Genomic DNA, 22,503 nt, shown 5'->3' on the forward strand with positions numbered 1-22,503 from the left:
AGGAAGGAAGGAAGGAAGGAAGGAAGGAAGGAAGGAAGGAAGGAAGGAAGGAAGGAAGGAAGGAAGGAAGGAAGGAAGGAAGGAAGGAAGGAAGGAAGGAAGGAAGGAAGGAAGGAAGGAAGGAAGGAAGGAAGGAAGGAAGGAAGGAAGGAAGGAAGGAAGGAAGGAAGGAAGTGGCGGAAGGAAGGAAGTGGCGGAAGTGGCGGAAGTGGCGGAAGTGGCGGAAGGAAGGAAGGAAGGAAGGAAGGAAGGAAGGAAGGAAGGAAGGAAGGAAGGAAGGAAGGAAGGAAGGAAGGAAGGAAGGAAGGAAGGAAGGAAGGAAGGAAGGAAGGAAGATCCAAGCTTTCCTGACTTTGGGCTCTCTCACCCCATGCAGAAACTACAGGAAATGGGAACTGGATGTGAAATTCACTCCAGTGCCCAAAGCCTTTACAATAGTACATGGCCCCATTTAGATAATTTCAGAGCCCCCTCTCCTGGGCACATTTATGGGACTCTCACTTCCCTGAGCTTCACAACAACTTCAGAGAACAAGAGCACTGTTTAGAGTAACTGCACTTAGTTGCAGAACAGTGCCAGTAGTGTTTAGCACTTAATCTGTTTTGCTCCCTTTCTGCAACAGAGTGATTTTGGAGGCTTTCAGTGTTTTTCTTTATTGTTGGTTTGTTAAATCAGTATTTCCTGAGTGATAATCAAGAGCAGCTCCATAAAACTGTTCAGAACTTTTTCTTTTGTTGCTTCTTTCCAAGCAATGTTTACCTAAGGGAAGGGACGTACTTAAGTCTATGTTTTGTTAGAACAGGACCCCGCTGAGAGACACCGGCAGTCATGGTTAGAGCAAGTTTAGGCCAGTAAGTGCAAAGACACCTACATCATCAAACAGGCCATTCACTGACTCAGTAACTTGCAGATGTCAGCATGAGATTAATGCTCTGGTTCCAGGTAACCAAGGAAAGTAAGAAACCTTGGCTTGTACTGTTTGAGCAATGAGCACACTGCTATCCTGCATGACCTGCCACCACCCCATGTAATTTCAGGCCCTCCTTACACTCCTCTTCTCTTAAAACCAGTGATTGTCCCAGAGCAATTCTGCTCTTTGAGCAGTCAACACGCAGAGCAACTGCAATCCTTACAACTGTCTGCATGGAGTATGAGTGAAAGGCAATTTCCCAAAAAAATCAAAGCTGATGTCCCTTCCATGCTGATGTCATGGTGCAAGACATGCCTTGAATGCCAAGCAGAGATGCAGGGAAGGGTACAGATGATAAAGCTGTGTGACTGCTAGAGATGAGTTGGCTCAGACTAAAAGGCAGAAACTCCAAAACATACAGAGTCAAAACTAATCCCTGTGCTAGCAATGGCATCCACTCTGTTTTAATGACCAGGCTGCAAATCAAAAGGTGAAGGTCTTCTTATTATTTATCCCATCTGGAGGTCTGTAAACTGTTGTGCCAAAAAGTAAAACTGCAAATACATAAATGGCATAACCCTGGGGGGTTACATCCCAGATGTAACTGACCCTCACCAACCAGATGTGCTGAAAATATTTCATGAAAATGTTTCATGTTATTATAAATGTACCTCTGGCATCTGATTTTCTACTGTAAACTCCAGGTATCTGATTCCCTGATGTCCTCAGAACAGAGCCTCTTATACATGTTATAAATACACTGTACAGCAAGTGACAAAGAAATAATTGGCAACAAGCAGCAGACAACACTCTTATTATTTGCAACAAACCAACAGTCACTTAATCAAGCCCTGTTTGAATCCTACCTCTCTCTGCAGATTGATATCTGCTCCTTGCAACACCAATTCCCGTACACAATCTATGTGGCCATAGTAAGATGCTACCATCAGAGCTGTTGTGCCAAGCTGGGAGTAAGGAAAAACAAGTCAGTACCTTCAACAGACACCTACAGCAATGAATCAGGCTGTCTGGATGAGACAGCATCTCTGCCAAAAAGCTGGAGGGAGCTTATGATACCTTATTGTCCCAAAATAAGTGCAACAAGTATAAAAAGAATGGGCTTAGTTTCTAAACAGCTTTTTGTTTAAGCAGAGAATCCCAAAGTTCTTTGCATCATTTCCAGAAGAATAACCTGAGACACAGGAGCTGAGTGACTCAGCTGAGTCACTCAGAATTCTGAGTCATAGTCAGGAGAAGGGGCTGGGTGATTTGAACAGCAATTCCCTATCCAAATAATGAGAGCAAACTCACTCAGTGACTCTTCACATTATAAGAGAGAACTTTCTGTACAGAAATCTGTGTTCAACTCCCTCAGTACACTATAAGGTCACTTCCAGTGAATGAAGTAAGATTTATATGTATGCAGTATATGGACAATATGCAGAAACCACATGCATAAGGATGAAACACATCCTTCAAAACCATCCTTCAAAACCATTCACACACAACAGCTCAAGTTAAAGAAGGAATGGGTGACATTGCAAAAAAGAAACCTGCGGTCTTAATTGTAAAAAAATAATTTAGTCTAGAAAATGTGTGTCTGATACAATTATTAGTGCAGTGCAGTGTGAAAGTTCTTCTCCAAAGTTTGCCTTTTTTTGAGAAAAAGTGAACAGTACTGACTTAATTTTTTCATACTGATCTCTGTCCTGTTTGCTACAAGCCTGTATTTGAACAACCTTCCCTCCCTTGTCAGAAGGACAGTCATAGCAGCAGCTCCAGAAATGCTGTAGGACAAATACCTGCCTACAGGGCAAAAATGAAATGAAAATGAAAAGATACATTAAAGTTAATGGTCTTAGAAAATCTCTTACACTTTGAAGGTATTCAAAGTGAGAGAACCTGTGGCAAATTCATGTTTCGGGCTGGAAGTGGCATCAATCCTTACCACCACCAGCATGACTCTGTGTCAGCCAGTCCCAATGCCAAACAAAAGAAACCTGGAACTTCTCACCCTCCTTTTCCCCTTGCTCTTTGACTGAGATTAGCACAACCAAGTATCTCTCCACGTGTTTTAGGCAGAACAGAAAGACCTGCTCATTATCTGTGTTATCAACCCATTTCTAATCTCAAAACTAATTTCAACCCATGTCAATCACAGTAAGGAAATTCCCATGAAATCTGTCACGTGTCTGGGCTCCTCTTGCTTGGCCATCTTGTGCCTTCATGTTGGTGCCCCGTCCAGAGATTGGGTGGAAGAGGAAGAATTTTGGAGGCCAGCAGTTATTCTAATTATGAGAAGGTCTGTTAGCTGACAGAATCATTGTTATCTGGGCTCAATTCAGCCAACTCTTTGCTGTGATCTATTACTACAAAGACATTTCTTTGCAAAGAGAAGCCCGAGGTGCTAGGATGTGTGTTTGTAATGTCAGCACCACAAATAACTGTGTAAGACACATTTTTGAGTGCTGGCAAATTCTTAACCCCTTGCCACTGATGTAAATCATCAGACTATTTTATCTTGCGTTTCAAGCTTGATTACTGACAGGAGAAGGTTTTAAATCATCCTGAAGTACCATAAGACATTCATATGTTACATGTTAGATCCCTACTACACCCTCTGCATGGTGGGCTATGGAAAGTGATGCAAAATGAGTGCTGGGGCTGTAGGTGCATTGTGTGCATACGCTGTCTTTGCAGTCCACATCTACTCTCCCACTGTTCAGCAGCAGCTGGAGCAGAGCCAGGTTTCCTTTTCTTGCAGCCCAAAATGCAGCATTGGCAAGTGGTGTTTCTTTCTGGTGGAAAAAAGGAAAAGAAAAAAAAATAAGAAAGCAGAAATAAATCACTTAGGAAAATACACTGGGCAAGCATACACATCCCATACATTCTGCATTCAAGCCAGGAAAGTTTCAGCTTAGTGTGCTGTTCTTTCAAACCCAGAGCATGGAAGGGAAGCTAATTTAATTTCTTTTTGCAATTAAAGAGACCAGTCTTCCTGTGCTTCCTCATGCTATTTCAAGTCTTCCCTGTGTCTATGGCAGCCTATGTCTCTTAGATTGCTCTGTAATGAGAAAGGATGATGCTAGGCCAGATCCACAGGGAAACATCACAGAAAACAACATGCTCAGTGATGCCTGTATTGTCTGCTTCTGTGGTGGGGCTGGCCACAGTTAGGCTGAAGCATCCTGCTGACATGTCCTGCTGCAGGACATCCTCTTGGGTTTCAGATTAGCTCTCTGTCATCTCCTCCTTTTCTGCACACAAAGTTCCAATACAGGAAATGTATTGCTCATGCATCTCCCAGACTGCTTGTTCTGCCTCCTGCCTGGAATTAACACCCTGGGACTGTGGGCATGTGCACCATCTCCTGGGTAGGAGTGAATGATGACTGCTCCAGCACAGGAAAAGGACAGAAAGGAAAGACATGGACCTTGCCCAGTCGATGCAGACAGCTGCCAATATTCTGCCTTGACAGGTAAGCACTGTCAAGGGTGAAGTGTAGGGGGAAACACTGTGATGGCAATGATACATATGCTAGAGCAGGCTCGTGCTGTTAATTTTTTAATAAGGGCCCAAACTATCTACAGTGGTGTAAAACACCACCAATAGTCACACCAAAGCAGAGTTAGATACCCAGGGACATTGCTTTGCAGTGAGGATATCTTGCCTTCAGGGTAACCCGAAGAGAGTGCAGAGTGGATATTAAAGTCAATCATTCAGTTTCAGAAATGACATAGGCACTTCTTGTCTAAATGTCAATGGGCACATGTAATATGGCAGGGAATCAGGATTCAATAGTTTTATGCTCTATAATTAAAATGCACATACGCAGCACAGTTTAAATTGCTGCCTTCACTGACATGAAGACAATAAACTTTGCAGAAACAAGGAGACACAAGAATCATGAATCTTAATCTATCTCAGGTCTGTCACACTGAGCACTTTCCATGGGTTGCATTTTTAATATTAATAGGTTGGAAAATTGGCAGCTGTTTGAGATGAGAGATATTCCAACCATTCAATAAATTATAAATCACTTCCTATAAATTGATGGTGGTATTTCTTGTACCAGCACACGCAGGGGCAGGAGTCTGAAAATTTCAGCAAGCACAATTAGCCAAATTCTGATTTGGAGTCTGAAACGTTTATCAAGCACAATAAGCTAAATTCTGATCTTCTTTTCACAGCTGTTGCATTTCCCTGAAGTATCTGTAGATAATGTTGATTTAAGTAGAGACAGGAGTTTATACCTCCTTGCTAGCAACACTATAGTGTCCTCCTATCTCTACCCTTAGAACCACTACTAAAATTTTATGTAAAAGCAAACAATTGACCTAAACACACAGAGGCTCATGTTGCCCTTTTCTGCTGATTTATTAGATAGATATTTATTTACAGAGCTGGCAGTTAGGATTATTATCTTATTGGCTTTGTTATTATGATATTCACTGGAAAGCTATTGCAAAAGAATTATGTTTAGACCTTACAGAAGGGACAATCAAATTCCTTATATTTTATTGTCCCAAACTATCCCTTAAAGTTTTAGGAAGTTTAGAGGGATGGCAATACATCCATAAAGGGAAAGATTTACTTAATCCATCCCAGTTTTAACAACAAGGGCACAGTAGCAGACTGAATTTTATTCTAGCTCATCATACACCACCACTTTCACTGGTCAGGGAGGCAGGAACTGGAATCCATATCCAGGAACTCCTTACCTGCTTTCAATAGTTCACATGAGAAGAGAACTAAATGTCCAGTGTCACCCTGCTTGGGAGGCAGAGAACTTCAAAGTCTTTGGCCTTGTGAGTCATAAATTCCTACCTCTTTTTTCTCTCCTGTATGTCCTCCAGTAGCCCTCCAGCAGAGTTGTGCTTATACTTTGGATCAGACCCAAGCAATGGAAAAATTCTTCAGTGCCCCAAGGACACAAAACTAAGTTTTTTCTCATTTGAACTGACTCCTATTAAGCACTTTTACTTCACCTTATGCCGCTGTGTTGCTTGGGATCCCTTGTATAAAAGTAGAGTATACAGCACACTCAGACTATCAACCATCCAGTGACTGGATTAAAAAAAATCAGATGCCAATCTGAGCTATGGTATGTGCTAAGGTGAATGAAAATGCAAAATCATTCAGATGATCTGGGCACCTTACAATTACAGCCTCATTGTGTACTGTGTGGCAGTTTATATCTCTAGATCTACATCTCTGTGATCTTCATTTTCATCAGCAATACTGACATCACTAGTAGGCAAAATGTAAAACAGCACTTTGGGGTTAATAATCCATTTTATTGAATTATTTTTTAGCAATAAATGGTTTTTCTAGCTGCAGGATGTGACTGCTGTTGTTCAGTTATGAACTCAGTCATGTCTCATCAGATACTTCCTAGGGAGAGGTAATGTTGAATTTCAAAAGACTAATTGGACAAATTTTTTACGTAATTCTTATCATAAAGCTAGTCTGCTCCTAAAGCATCCTCAAAGTAAACAACTGATCCTCAGCACTGACAGCCTGGGAGCACAATGTAATAAACATTTGAAAATTATTAGCTAATAGCTTTCATGAAAATTGCTTGTTTCTTTATGTTACTTGTACCAGCATCAGCAACTTTCAGGATAAAAGTTCCTTCACTTCATCAAGTTCTCTAAAGTATTATTTTAAAATCTGGCTGTGCTAATAATTTTGATTGTCTGCTTTTATGAGAGCCAAAAGATGGAAAGCCGGCATTATATTCATGCTGTACTGACATCAGAAAAAACACTTCTTCAAAAATGGCCTAGAGGAAAATATATATTATAAATCTGACAAAACCATTTCTCTGCAGGCATACAGAAAAAAAAATGCATTGTGCTAAGGTATCTGTGTCATTTCAGGAATATTGAGGGGGAAAGTATAATTTAAATGCTGTGACCACCAGCTCCGGCACCCTGCCCTACCTTTGATTTGCTGTTTGCAGAGAAAGGGCAGGTGGCAGTGGGGTGACTGCTGAGGAGGAGGAGTGCAGTTCTTAAAAAACTGAAGAAAAGGGGCAATAGACAAAGAAAAAGAAAAGAAAGGAAAAAGAGAATGCTAGTCTACCCACTGGCTTGTTCCTTGTGCTGGCAAAATGCAAGAAATTTTCCTTTTCTTCCTAGTTTCCAAACCAGTCCTAATGGGAAGGAGGTATTAAGTAAAAAGTTTAAAGAAGAAGAAGAACTGGAAATCAGGATCAAGCATGATGGAAAAGGCTAGTGCAACTTAGGAGCAGAGTTCTTTATTAGATAGCAATATATCTTACATGAAGGATCCTGATAAAAGGAAAGGTGATTTTATATATAAATGTTTCAGTCAGGCAAAACGTGGCAGCAGAGAGGATATTTGTGTGAGGAAGAAAGACAAATGCTATGCCATGGGTAAGTGGGATAATAAGACAGAAAATGTGAACAGCCAGTGGCAAAGAGTAAGAATCCAAGTTCATGATCTGAGAGAAAGAGAAAATGCCGAACAAAATGTCACAGGAAAGGGAGAGAAAACAGAGAGAGGGAGGTATGGTCTGCAGCTCTTCAGAGGGAAGGGAAAGCAGTGAGCTACTTAGAACAGGAAAACTTGAGGGAATACAATGTGAGAAATAGGGCACAGAAAAGCAGCTGATAGGGATAGAACAGAAACTAAGACTTGAAGAACAAGTTAAATAAACAAGGATAAGAAAGAATAAGAAAAAGGATAAGAAAGAAAAAGAAGCTGGCATCACCAGAAACATGGGGCTCTTAGGGTGGATGCTTGTGAGTAATGAAGGTGGGAAAAAACTCACATAGACAGAATAAAGGGACAGAGAAACTAAGAAAAAAAAGAAATTAGGTGTGAGACCAATGCAGGACCAAAAAGGGGATGACCACAGAGACTGGTATCCTGGGCTACATCAAAAGAATCCAGAGCAGCAGGTTGAGGAAAGTTATTCTCTCTCCCTCAGTTCTGCTCTGGAGAGACCACACCTGGAGTACTGTGTTCACCTCTGGGACACCCATCATAAGGATATGGACCTGATGGAGCAAATCCAGAAGAGGGCCATCAAGAGGATCATGAGAGTGCCTCTTATGAAGACAGGCTGAGGGAATTGAAGCTGTTCAGCCTGGAGAAGAGAAGGCTCTGAGGAGACCTTAGAGCAGCCTTTGAGTGGCTAAATGGGACCTGCAAGAGGAGAGGGACTTTTTACAAGTGCATGTGGGGATAGGATAAGGACAAATGTCTTTAAACTGAAAGGGGGTAGCTTTAGAGTGGATATTAGGAAGAGATTTCTTTACTGTGAAGGTGGTGAGGCATTGGAAGAAGTTGCCCAGAGAAGCTGTGGATGCTCCATCCCTAGAAGTGTCCATGGCTAGGCTGGATGGGGCTTTGAGCCACTGGTCTAGTGGAAGGTGTCCCTGCTTATGGCAGAGGGCTGGAACATGATGGTCTTTAAGGTCCCTTCGAACCCAAGGCATTCTATGATTTCACTACCAATCTCTGCTGCCTCCACAGGAGGGCTTTGACTGCAGGTGGGAACCACCTGCTGCACCACCATCAGACTGACACGGTGACATCGAAGCACCAGCATTCCAGGGGGGAGACACCCTGACAGGAGAGAGGCAAGTACAGGGAATAATCCATCAAATCAAAAAATGCAACACAAGCAATATGGCAAAGGACTGGCACGGAGCTGCTGATCAATAAGAGAAGGGCAAGCATAGCATCCAGAAAGTGCATAACAGAGAAGATGATCCATCATAAATATTATCCGTTAACATCATTAGTAAATTGCTGCTTGCTTCCTTCTTTGCCAAATAATCTTATTAATCTTGTCCTTAGATTAAAAAAAACTTCTTTAAGGCAATCTTTTGAAATCACTGCTCTTGCGTAGGTTTGGATGGGAGAAGTACAAAAAGTGGCAGGAATCACATCTGGCAAAGGGAACGAACCAGTCTGGCTTCAGTGGCCACCACAGCCTGAAAGGAAGAGCACGGATAAAGACTGCCTCCTAACTATTACACAACCAGCGGAGATGGTCGCAAAAGTGAGGAGGAGGCTCCTGACTGCACCAAAACCCACAGCACGGAGCCCGGCTACCCCAGGGCCAGCGTAAAGCTGCACGGAGCAGTTTATGTAACACAAGGCACGCACCCTTTAGGGGCTGTCAGCTGTGAAATCGCCCGCTCCATCAGCGGCCACCGCAGCACTCCCGGGGCACCCCAAAGCCCGGGAAGGACGTCTCTGCTTCCCTTCCTTTCGCCCTACACCATTTTCCCTAAAAAAATAAAACAAATCAATCCCCAAATCCACGGACACGACAGAGCGCTCCGCAAAGCGGGAACCCAAAGGCGCATCCCCCCGCCCCTCTCCCCTTGAGGCGCCCGGCTCACCTTGAAGGACATCCTGCACATCGCAGCGCTCCGCCTCCGCCCGCTCCGCGCCCGCCCGGCTCGGCTCGGCTCGGCTCGGCTCGGCTCGGCTCGGCTCGGCTCGGCTCGGCTCGGCCCGCACCGCTCCGCGCCCGGAGCTGCGCGGGGCCGGGGCGGGGCGCGGGGCCGGCGCCTCCCTCCACAGCAGCACCTGGTGCTCAGGGGGTGCCGGCTACTACTGCTCTTCAAAGGTTCTTTTTGGGGCGGGAAGGGAGTATTTGGTTTACTATTATTATTATTATTATCATCATCATCATCATCATCACCATCACCATCACCATCACCATAACCGTTGTTCCTCTTCTCCTTATTATTATTGTTATAATTTAGCAGAATAGGTTATATTAGATTATAAGAGAATCAATTGTATTCAAACACATATTAATTAGATCAGCATACAATTTTATGTAATTACAGGAAATTATGTGTGATTGTTATTTTTGTGGCATAATTATTATTGTCCTGTCGTTGTTGTTGTTATTAGTTATAGTAATAGTATTAGTATTATTTAAAGTGGGCCCCTGCTCCAGCAGTATCCTGAGAAGCCAGCACCCAGGGTGGGGGACCAGCAGCACTCAGCCTCTGGTTTAGACCTATGGATCAGGCCTCTGTAGCTCAGGAATAGCACTGGAATTGTCCAAACTCCAAGCACCTTCACCCCAGCCCTGTCCTCATCACGGTGCTAATGCCACCTGCATAGCACCACTTTTGTATTTCACAGCCTCTTCCCTTCATACCTAAGCAAAACCTGTTAAGAGGTGCTGTTCTGAGCACAGCCATAGTGCTGCCACCCAAACCTCTGATGGGGGTGAGAGCTCCTTCACCTTCTCTGTATCCAGCTATCACCAACACTATCTCCCCCAGCTGATGTGCTCTCACTAGGAAGCCAGTAAATTCTTAAGGGCTTAATTGTATGCCTTTAAAATGAACAGTCATAAAGCCAATTCATGTCCTGTTTTGCCTGGCTGCCACAGATTTCATTCAAAGTCTTCGTGATATAAAGTAGGCAAAGCAGGGCATGCTCTGGTGAGAGATTCCTGAATTTCTTTGCTATTGTTGGTTTAAACTGAGCCCTTAGGGATTTTCCTCTTTTGATGTGCACACATAAATCCAATTCACAAGAAAATTATGCATGTGCATTGAGAGCAAATACTTGTGCTGAGATCCAAATAACTTATTCTACAAATCTGCAAGTGAAGGGGTTCCTGCAGATCTTTTTCCTGAGGCAATGTTCATCTGTGCATCTGTGCATACAGTAAAACAAACGGGAGGCAGGCAGATGAAAGCTGCTAATAGCACCAGCTCATCTCAGAATGCATGGCCTGGTGTGAACCTTAATTACTGAGATCATACGATCCTGGAGGATCACTCAGATTTCCTCTTAAACTTAAAAATACAGAATAAATTCAGCAGATTGCGGAGTTGAGAGTCATCCTTGCTCTGATCCAGTTGCACAGTGATGAATGTCCACTGAAAGAGGAAAATACTGCTGAACTGTACACACTCCCTACCACACCCTTGGAAAATCCCAATTCAATATATTGTGAATAACATACCAAACTTTTCACTTTCATCAGCCCAAATATTAAATTTCATGACCAAAAAACTCCCAAAGAATTCTTTCGATGAACAACAAAAAAGGAGATGAAAGCAATATAGTTTTTTTGGGTCTGTATTTATCTTGGGTGTTGGGAGGAAAATGTAAAGTGCTTTTCTTAATATCTCCACAAAATCTGAAATTGCACCTATTTTCAGTTGCACGTGGTCTCCTGTGACTTTTCTGTTTTCATATTTAGGTACAATAATTTGTCAGAACAGTTGAATACAGAAATACATACATAAGTTATGCTCCTTTTTAGCAGTCCTTTGAAAGTTTATCCCAGAAAGCACAGAGAAACAATGTTTTTTGATGCAGATGTCTGCCTATTCTTCCACTTGTTTATGGGCACAGAGGACACACACCTCATGTATGTGTGTGTATATATACATACACACACACACACACACACATATATATATATATGTATAAACCCAAGAATTTGTAATTATGATAACTGAAGTCTACTATAAGAATCATTACTAGAGCAGATGTAATTATAGCAGAAAAAGAAAAAGAAAGATGTCTAAACAGAGAAAAAAATCAGTATTAATAACATTACAGTTAAAACTTAAAAGCTTCCTAGGTTTTACTCCTTTTTTGGATATTGTCTTTACCTTTCCCCTGCTCTGCTAGGTCCTGGAGTTGGTGGTTTCATTCTGGTAATGGTGGTTTGTGATGTTATGGTGAGCTGTAGCATCTGGAATTGGTCATTTCAGGACTATGATGTTCATGTTAATGGGATCTTCTTCTTCTTCCCCGTAGGATCTGCCTAATTCAGTTTTATACATTTGCTAACATGCTTTTACCTCTGACTCTTTTTTCACTGGTCTGCAGCTCCATATTACAACTGAACTAATTCTCATTTCAATTAGAAAAGCTGCTGTTAGAAATAAGCCATGTAAAACAAAATTGAGGGAGGTCAAGAAAAGTTTAAAAAGAGCAAACCTGGCAAGCCTCAGTTCCCGAGGCCCTGCAAACTCCATGCCTGTTACTATCATGGAAATACTGTGTTTTAGGGCTACACATCTCCTCTATTCTTTAGTCTTGGCACAATATTTAAGATTGCAAGATACTCGGACTGGTTGGGATTTGTTAGCTGCTTGGCAGAATGCATCTGCAGGGCAGGAGGCTGCATTCCTCTCACCTAGTATTTCATCACAGTGATTATTTCAAATGTCCTGAGTCATGTTGTTTTGTTCAAATCTGAAGGCTACCTAAGATGAATTGCAGGAACAAATTAAGTTATTGCATTTAAAAGCTGATCCAACCATTCTGTGTAAGTCACAGAAAAACCTTACCTGAGCCAGCACAGTTCAAGCACATCTATATATGGATGATTAAGAGCAATAGCACAAATTTTGGGTTAAAAAAATTCCTTCAGAGATTATAATCTACACCTCTATAATTTTTTATGCAAATATGACATTAATTTCTATCTGCTTTAAAAAACAGCAATAAATAAACAAATACCCATTTAGAAATGTGAATAGACAGCAATATAAGTTTGCCTGCTGTATATGGAAACGGATAAATACATTTCAGCAGACAAGATGGTCAATGTGTGTTTTGTAACTTCAGTGAACTGTGACATGGGATTCTGCCCCCATCTCAAAAACCTTTTGTTAATTTTGCCTGCCATCTTCTAGACTCCAGAGCTCTTTACTGCAGGGTGTGCCACACAACTGCATCTGTGTAACTCAGAATATATTGCATTGACAAATATGTTTCTGCAATAGATTTTGTTATTTCCCATATGGCTGTATGTCAATAATGTCAATGCTTTTGCTTTCAATATCACCTGTATAAAAATCATTGATGAAGGTCCATGACATTTATTCTCTGATTGTAACTTACTTTTTTTTCTGAAGCTTTGCAAATGATGGAGATCTTAGTATAATGTCTTTGATTTCAGCTGTATCTGCATTGTCTTCTCTCATTGGACATTTGCTTCCATTAATTGCTTCCATTAACATTTAGTTATTGAAATATTTTAAAAATGTAAATAGGTTTCTATTTTTTCTAGAAATAAATTATTTTATCCAAACTATGGAAAAAAAGGCAATTTAAAATGTAAAGTGGGGCAATCGTCAGCAGTTTCAGTTACAAATTTTGCAGCCTTATTTTACCCAGACAACAGCTGTAATAAGCCTGGCTACTGTGAATAGCAAATTCTATTTCTATTTTGCTAAAGGTATAGATGCTCTTTACTACTATAGTTCTCTCTGCATGATTTCAAAATCCTGGATCATTGCCTCTTAGATGACTGTCTATGTTTCTGCCTGTGACCTCCTGTGTGGGCCTGGGCAAGCATTTTTGTGCCAAAATATTTAAAAATAACTTCTCAGTTTGTCTTCCTTACTGACTACTTTTGAAACCATCAGCCTAAGGTTTTTGCACATCAGTTTTTGTCAGCAACATTCAATACCAGCACACGGTAAGAGAGCAGCTCTAAAACTTTTGTCTCTTTCTCAATCTTTGGTCTCTCTATGTTGCTGAAATAATTCTTGATCTTGACTGAATCCTGCACTGTGCTGTGAACTGAGCTGGCAAGCTCAGACACCACCAGCAGTTCTGCTGTGCCAGCATGGACATCTGCATAGAGCAGCAAATCCAAATGCTTGGCTGGCTATATTAGTTCATGCTGACCTCTCTGGGACAGCTACTTTAGTGCTCTAGTCTGGATGAGGAGTACATAGCTGAAGTGAATCTCCTGATTGTCTCCCCTTATGGCTCTCTTTTCTTATTGTGAAGGGATCCTGTGCCGTGCAACCTGGATCCAGCTGGAACTAAGCTCAAAGAACTCCTCCAGGACAGACTCAATGAACTGTAGCTGCCAGGTGGGATGGAAAGATGCAGTGCTTGCAAAAGTAGACAGCCTGTGTTGGGCTAGTACTACCCCAGCTAGCTTAGACATCTCTAAAGTGCAGTGCAATCTTTGATACACAAAAAATACCTTATAATAAGATGTCTGGCACAGCCATGTTTGCCCCAGTCTCCTGCCTGGAAAGTATCCAAAGTCTTGTTCCACGGCTCCTTCCCTTTGCCCTGTGTGTGTTCTCTCATCCTGTGAGAATCTGGGAAGTCTCACTATCTGCCCAGGACTTGCAGATGTTCTGCAGCACCTACAAATGGGCCACAAACCATCAGGAAATCCAAGGCCTGTCCACTGCAGTCCACTGTGGGATTCATGTATGTTTACTTCCTCAACCTATTTCAAGGACATGGTGAACCTGACCTTTTTTTTGGGGTGCACATTGCAAATTCATGGTACATAACATACACAATAAATGTGATACTTTCTAAGCATGCTGTATCTACTTGTGTCATCAGCTTGTACATGTCCAACAAGAGTGATACACCCTGGAGTGCCTGGGCTTGCCCATTCCCTGCCTGGGAGTATTAATCATTCCTAATCCAGCAGTTTATACCACCTAGGAATATTCATTCCTAAAGGAATCCTTGTCTGCTTCTTGGTTTGATGCCCTTTGGCTCCTTCACAGACTCAGGGTTGAGTAACTGAGCTTGTATCTTTCAATGAGAGTGGCACTGCTCATCTCATGTTGAAACACTTGAACAGCCACAGAGAAAACCTCCTGGAATGTCTCAGATTGATTGTTGCTTATGTGCTTAGCCAAAGTTTGCATGCAAAATGCTAGGACATTATGAGCTGGATATTAATTTGAATCCAATGTATTATTGCTATTCAAACTGTCTTTTTATTAAAAAGAGGATAGTGACAGATCTGAAAGGCATTTCTAAATTAATTCAGCAAACTGGGATTTTACTTCCAGCCTTGCCTTGCATGCACAAGGAGTTTTAAATCAGGAAAGCACCAGAACAGATCCATGAACGTGTCACTATGAAAGTGCACAGAAATACACACAGCCTTGCTGCTGAGGTGGTATCTAATCCCCTAAGTTTTTATCTTTGTGAACAAAAAAAGATGCTGCTCATTTCAAGCCAAAAATCTTACTCTTTCTGGCACTCCATAGATAAAGATTTCAATAACATAACTTTGGAGAGATCTGCTACTTGAGACACTGAAATCAGTAAATCCTACCACACAGTGACAACTCCAAGGATTAAATCATAGGACTGCATTAGGTTAATTCATGCTGTCATGCCTTTCCAGTACATTTTCACCCTGTGTTATGAGCCTGATTTCAGGATTTGGGAAGAACTTTTGTGTGATTCTTTAAGGAATAAGACCCGGTTTTGTTGATTTCTTTGCTGTAGGACCTACTTTAATTTGAAGATGGAATATTGCAAAATTTAAGGAAAATTAAGCTAATAGATGGACTTCCATTTTGTAATTATCAGGAATATTACTGTCTTCAAGTTGTATATTGCACTTTTATTTTTTTTTAAATTTATATCCTTCATGTTGTAGAAAATGAAAGTCTATAAACCAAAAACTTTCCCACCTGGTTTACCATTTCCATGAATCTTTCCCTTGCTAAACTGTAGAATTAATAGTATATGGCCTATTCCTTACTTCCATAATATTAAAAAAATACACATCTATTTTACAAAAACTAGTTTACGAAGAAAGTACTTTGAGTTACTTTTTGTTTTTGAATGTATTCCTGGAAATGAATAGGTGTAATTTTAGAAACAGCAAAAGTTACTTTGAAAATAAATCTTGCAGACTTATCAGGAAAACTGTATTAAGTATTTATATGTCCCATAAACCTTTCAAATATAGAATGGGGAATTTACAAAACTGGACCTGAAAATGGAAAAGTTTATCTATTAATAGAAGTAGTTTACCCAACATGTTGGCAACTGTATTAATTCATCCTTCTTGGGAACTCTTACCTTGAATCTTTCTTTTTACTACACAGCCATTTTGCTGAGGCCTCCTGTGACACCCAACTTCCCATCAAATTTGCTGGTATAAGCTGGTGTAAGGCCATGTAGCTGCTGGGGACCACATGAGTGTCATTAACTTCCTTCACATGAACCTTTGAACTGATGCCTGGGCTAACGACCAGGGAATCAGAGAGAAGTGATCATTGCACTTCAATAAGTAGTAGAGAACAAATTCCACAAATTGCCACCAGAGTTTTTCAATGAGTTTGCTCTTTTCCTTCCTCTTTTCCATTTGTTCACAGCAAATTGATGACTTCTGTCACAGATAGAAAAGGACAGGTCAAGGAAATCAATGAAAGGACAACAACTACCATGTAAGACCAATTTCTGTCCAGTATAAGCACCAGTATGCCATCTTCACTTAGGTGCAAATGCCTTCCAACCTTCAAACAGCTTAACTTAAGCTTCTCTGTGTTAGCATCTGTATGTCATACTCAATTTTTTTTATCTTTCCCCTCCCAGTCTTGGAATTTTGCTCTCTTCAAGTTATATTGCTTTAAGACAGCATTTACAGGTTGTGACTGTATGCTATCTTCATCTGTCATTTCCTTTTGCTTTCTCTGCTCACCCTCTGTATATACTGATTTTATGACTCAATCTGAAGTGAATTGTCTCTCTGCTTAGCCAGAGAGAAGCCTGTGAGCATGTGTTCAAGTTTACAATCTTTTTAACCCTACACCTGGCTCTTAAATGCTAATGGATAGTGGTGCAGATAAATGAAACTGGCTGAGTCCATGAACAATCTAAACTTGATGGCTAGTGATGTTCTCTAAACAAAAAGGCGTATTCAAATCAAAAAATACCATATCCATTTTCCCAGCCATTGTTTGTATATAGTTGTATATAACTTTACTGTGAAAAGTGCTGTGGATCTCAAAATATACGTGTCACATGAGTGTGAGAACAATGCATGATATCTCCCATATGCTAGTGCAGGTAGGAAAATAGGAGATTATCCAGGGCTTGCTGTATTTTTTTTTTCCACAGAACTTCTTGTAAGTGGAAGATTTGTGTGCATTTACTAAGATAGAAATACCCCAGTGTAAGAAATCAGGACAAATTCAACTTATCCTCCTAAGCCTAAGTAAATAGATTTGTTAAAAGGGTCACACCTCACCAGCACTGCACAGGAACCACAGAACTGCTCTCTATTTGGCATGGAAGTGTAAGATTCTCACTGTCTCATTCACATGAGCCATTCTGACCAGCTGAACAGTGTTTGGCTATTTCTTTTCTGCCCCAAAAGCTTTGTCTGAGGACAACAGAAGCTGTTGTGGAGCAGAACTTTCAGAGTCCAGAGTCTGAGATGCCACCCTGGGACCTTAGAGCTCACCCCATCCAGTAAAACTGATCTGGTAGATGAATTCCATCCTCACTTGGAGAGAGTGGAGGTCCTCGAAGGAAGGGAGTGAGACCTTGGGCTGAGGGTATGGATGACACGGCACAAGCAAGTTCAATACGAGTTAACTCTGTGCATGCGAGACAGAAACTACTTGCCTTGCCAGGTAAAAAAATTGAGTTATTGGCTGCAGCTCAGTTGGTTTGATTTCTCTGCCTTATGCTCTGCTGGTCAGAAAATCAGTCCACTAATTGGAAAGAAAGGATTTGGCTAAAGAACATATGCATACAACTGCATGATAAAATATCCAAATCTATCACATCTCCTAATGAAGCTCCTGATAATTAACATGACTGAAACTAATTACTAACCAAAAAAAAAAAAAAAAACCCCAAACCAAACAACAACAAAAAAGTGATTCATAAGAGCTATAGCACTTTTAATTTTAAATTCTCCTCCATGAAGAATTTTTGTCACATATTGTCTGTGTTACAGAAATCTGTAATTGTGCTCAAAAAAACATAGCAAAAGTATTGTCCACTTAATTTTCGGTACTTTCATGAGTTTTAAATTTTCTATATTTTTTGAGTTACAACAATATAAATAAATAAATAAATAAATAAATATTCTTAAACTACATCTGTTTGAATTTTCAGTTACATTTTTTGCCTGATCCTCAGCTGGAATAAACTGATGTACCACTGGAGTCTCCTCAGTTTATACTGCTGAAAGTCTGGCTTCCTATCACATGTAAACATAAGGTTCTATTTAAAAATTAAAAACTTGATGAGACTATGGTCAGGCTAGGGCTGAGATTGAAGTAAATCTGAGGCAGTGTGTAAAAGCAACACTATGTAAAACTTTTCTGGATACAGATCCCAGAAAAAAACACTGTCTTATTATTAGAGATCAGATCAAAGCCAATTCTGGCAGAGAAAAATATGAAATTCAAATGCCAATCTAATTTAACCAATGGCTAAAAAAGCCTCTTAGGAAAAGCAGTCTACAAAGAAGTGGTTTCCATGAATAGCTGTTTGGAGTATTGTGGCAGAGAGTGGAGTGCTGTTTTCCCTTATTATGATGGCCAAAGTAGCAATAATAGCACCAATGTCAGCAAATAGAAAAACAGGATGTGAAAAATACAAGAGCTGACATTTTAGTTTTCCCCAGATGTTTGACTGACAAGTCATTGGGTACTGACCAAAGGGAGCATGTGCTTCACAAAAAATCAGCCATTTTATGAACCAGACTTGTTTTCTTCTTTTTGAACTTTTATGTCCATGAGCAATTCTATTAAAAAGTACAGGAAGCCAAGAATAAGAAGGAAATCCATTAAGGAACAAAACAATAAAGTGGATGGATTTTAACGCTGTCCATTAGAAAGTTTATTCAAGTTTAAAAAGAAAAAGATACATCATCCTCTGTCGTTAACATGAGTTATGGTCAAGTGTAGTTTGCTTAGTGAGTCTTAGCTATACCTTTAGCTACATAGTCCAGAGTGTTCCTCTGGACTTATTCATTGGAACTGGATGACAAAGAAGTTGTGTCTCACTTCCAGGGTTGCCCTAGCCCCAGGATACTCACTGAGTAAATATAAAAAGATCAAAATTGGGACGGACTGTCGTGAGTTCTACGCACTGGCTAGGGATGAGAGGTCATGTTTTTGCCTTGAAAATGTAATTTCCCTTCTCAGGAAAATGCAATTTGCCTTCCCATTAATGGGGAAAGTGTTGCAAAGTAGCAAACATTCACCTTCCCTCCTCTTTTGGCTTAGCACTTCTCTGCAGTGAAAGAGCATGAAATACCAATCTGCCACAAAGCCATTTTAAAGTTTCTTGGCCCACAATCCCCATCAAGCCATGAGTGCTTACTAGTAAGTTGTTTGTAGCCAGGACATTTCAAGAAAGAGAAGAGATAGGAAAGAAAGACAAAAGATAAGAAGAAAATAGAAGAGCTATGAGGAGAATGCTCTTCAGATGTTGCAATTTAACTTGAGGGCCCTTAGAAACAAAGAGTATTTACAGTGGTTTTCTATTATAAGACTATGTCAAGTTAACCTAGGAAGCAGAATGTGCAGTAAAATCTTAGTACATGAGATTGCTGTCTGGCAGAAGGAAAGACGGACCTTTTATTTGTATTTGGCTGTAGAATGATGCTAAGTAAATGGTAACAGCTAAACTACCATGCAACAAGCACATTTGCACAGTACAGCAACATTATACAGCCATCTAATTATGAAAAAGTTCAGAAAGTATCAGCTGAAATACCTGAATCATGTGAGATGGTAGGACAGACAGTAAGAGAGGCTCCAGTTGGATGGATAAGAAGATCTAGAAGGCATAGTGCAGGGACATTCATAAAAAGATGGTCTATTAAGGACGATGGCGTAATCCTAGTGTGTAAATCCAGAAAGAAACAGGTGAAAGAAACAGGTGAAAGAAACAAGAAAAAATGAACTCAAACCAAAGTACAGAACAAAAGTGCAGTTCTGAATAGCTGAGTTTGGGATTACACTTAGTAATGTAGCAATCTAAACTGTTTCTGCTGATAGAGCTGCATTTTAGACCTCAGTCCTAGCCTCTATATGCCTCTATTCCAGTTACAAAGAGGATAATTTATCTTTTTCAAAGTGACATGGTAGGGTCCTCAAATACTAAAGGAACTTCTGAGAGACAGAAAAGGTACTTTTGTCAGAAAATCAGAGACCAGGATGATCTTAAACAGAATGCTTCTTATTTAATGACATTCAGTGAGGACACTGGTCTTGCCAGCACATTGCACCATTTTCCTATTAAACCAGAGTGCCTGCAAGTAACTTTATTTTACTCTAGGTTTATTGTGAAAAGCTGTTATTAAAACTAATAAAAGTTTACATATAGACACAAACTGAGTATTAGTCATGCATAAGCATTTATGACAGGATGTGATAAATGCCTTATTTCCGTGATAAAAGTAGGGATCATTATCTGAGCTTGAAAGCTTCTGGTTGGGTATTTACACTCTAGGCTAGAGACATGGTGAAGATTTAGTCTGTGGAAGAGTCTTCCTGCAAAGTATTGAGTCTCTCCTCAAGATTATCAAGACTGGCTTAAACATAAATGCTGGATAGGAAATATTAATGGGGTAACAAGATGCACAATTTATTCTATAATGATCACTGAGCAGAGACTCAGGACTGTCTAATCTGAGAGACTTTCTGGCTTCCTGGCAGGATATTGATTCATTATTATCACAAAAACAAAGAGCAAATTCCAATAACACCATGTGAGGCAACGTGGGATGGTAAAGAAGGAGCTAAATATTACCAGTAATTGCTCAGTGAGCAATAAAAAATGTTACTCACTGGGACTATCTATTGATGATTTCATTTTCACTGGAGGTTTATGTCGGGAGTTTAGTTCAAGCATGGCTTAAAGAAAAAGGCCATGAAGCCATGTAATTGAGAGAAAAGTAAAAGGTAGTTGCAAAGCAGTTCCAAAAGCAGTTCCCAGTCTGATTACTATAAACAATTAGACTCTCTCAGGCATCACTCTATAAACAATAAGGTTCTCAGGCAGTCTTCCCATAACAAGTGAAACACCCTCTCTGGGAAAAGATGGCACCCTGGGAACAGATATGGAAGTTTTGGGAACCTTTCATATCACAGTGGGAACACTGGTTTTATTTTGTGTAAACAATCCAACGGTATTGTAAAACAAAAGGAGTGGTTAGAGTTTTCTCTGTTAGCCTATCATAAACCTGGATTTTGGAATATGCATGAAGTTCGTTAACACTATTATTTAAACTGGCGGATCGATCAATAAACTTGAGTTCGATGCATTATAGGATGGTCGTTCTCCCCTCACTTCAACAGGTTTATAATGTAACATATATGAAACAGCAGTACAAGATGAGATATGCTGTACTGCACATATCAATAAGAGAGTGAAACAGAAGTTACATCAGCAAGGGTAATTTTCAACAAACATTCTTGACTTGAAATTTTAAATGAACATTATTTAAAATAGAAAGAATGATCTATATTCATAGTAGCATAAATGCCTAATGTATATAATAATGTAATGTAATCTGCTTATATTATAATGATACAGACCCAGTAACATTTTCAGTTGCCTACATTTATTCAATAAAGTGTTCAACATAGTCAACTAACAAAGTTTACTCCTTGCAGACAGGAAGAAATAAGGAAAGCAAACCTTAAAAAGGCTGAAGGAAAATGGAGGAATTGCTTTACTGGGAGGAAAAAAGGGCAGATAGCTGGAGAAGAATGTTTTCTGCAAAGGGGCACTGTCTCATAAATGCTGATTGCAGAGAGCTGCCAGCTAATAAATTCTTACCTGTGTTTCTGGAATGTGTAATTACAAAAAAAAAAAAAAAAAAAAAAAAAAAAAAAAAAAAAAAAAAGACATAAGGGGAAGATGAAGTGTTATGTCATTAATTATTGATAGTGACCTTTTTAGAGGATGAAGTTCTACATTAGATAAGGTGAGCCAAACTCAGTGAAGTCACAGAAAATCTTCAGTTTTCCAACTGCTAGTGACAGGCCATGCTGTTATCATCACCTCCATATACGCACCCACACTACTGCTCTGTCTGCTTCCTCATGCAAACATTATCTCTGGCTTTGTGTAGCTCCAGGGCTCTCTGCATAGAATTTTTGGATAATTCTACATGAACTTTTTATAGGAATCAAGTTATCGAGTACATGTGCTGGGAACGCCCCTATAAACATTTTTTCCAACCACCTTGAGTCAAAGGCAAGAATTGCCATTGCATATTTCATAATATCTGCCCACATATTTACAGACATCCCTAGAGATTTTTTCAAGAAAATCTAAAATCTCTAGAAATCTCTCAAAATCTAAAATCTCTAGAAATAGAGATCAATATCTCTATTGATCTCTATGTCTGGAAAACACACTGAATTAAAAAGAAAAACAAACCCATGTTTGGTGTAAGTGATTTAAAAAAGGATACAAAATCCACCTAGAAAACCAACAAAATGTTTTTAAATCTAGGTATACATTAAGGAAAATACATACAGTTTTATCAGGGAAAAACCAGGAAAATTTCTCCCTCTCTTTTTCTATCGGATGGACTAATTTTGGGAATGTTTACAAAGTTTCCTGCTTTTAACTTTTAGGAAACTAGATCCAAGAAAATGTAATTATTTTACTAAACTATTACGTTCTTGCTCATGTAAGTTGTGTTTTCTCATGTGATGCTTACCAATAAATGAATACTCTCTTTTTGAGAAGGGACATCTCTTGTGAGCAACCCACCAAACAGCTCACAAGAATCTCCTCTTCAAAGTGAGATTGCAAAAGATCTCCTGGAGCTTGGTTCCTTACCTGAACCA

General features: G+C 40.0%; 1 protein-coding gene across 2 annotated transcripts in view; it reads right to left on the reverse strand.

The window, feature by feature from the left end:
• Positions 1–9,315, reverse strand: part of ANKRD29 (ankyrin repeat domain 29) — a 28,005-nt gene extending 18,690 nt beyond the window's left edge. For both annotated transcript variants that reach the window (XM_058817230.1, XM_058817221.1), the window contains exons 1-3: positions 9,295–9,315; positions 3,598–3,708; positions 1,777–1,875 (exon numbers count right to left, since the gene is read on the reverse strand). In XM_058817230.1, coding sequence (XP_058673213.1) covers positions 1,777–1,875; positions 3,598–3,708; positions 9,295–9,315 — 231 coding nt within the window. The remainder of the gene's footprint in view (positions 1–1,776; positions 1,876–3,597; positions 3,709–9,294) is intronic.
• Between the last annotated feature and the right edge of the window lie 13,188 nt (positions 9,316–22,503).

The sequence above is a fragment of the Ammospiza caudacuta genome, chromosome 1 (genome assembly GCF_027887145.1).
Source record: "Ammospiza caudacuta isolate bAmmCau1 chromosome 1, bAmmCau1.pri, whole genome shotgun sequence".
In the NCBI taxonomy this organism is placed as follows: domain Eukaryota; kingdom Metazoa; phylum Chordata; class Aves; order Passeriformes; family Passerellidae; genus Ammospiza; species Ammospiza caudacuta.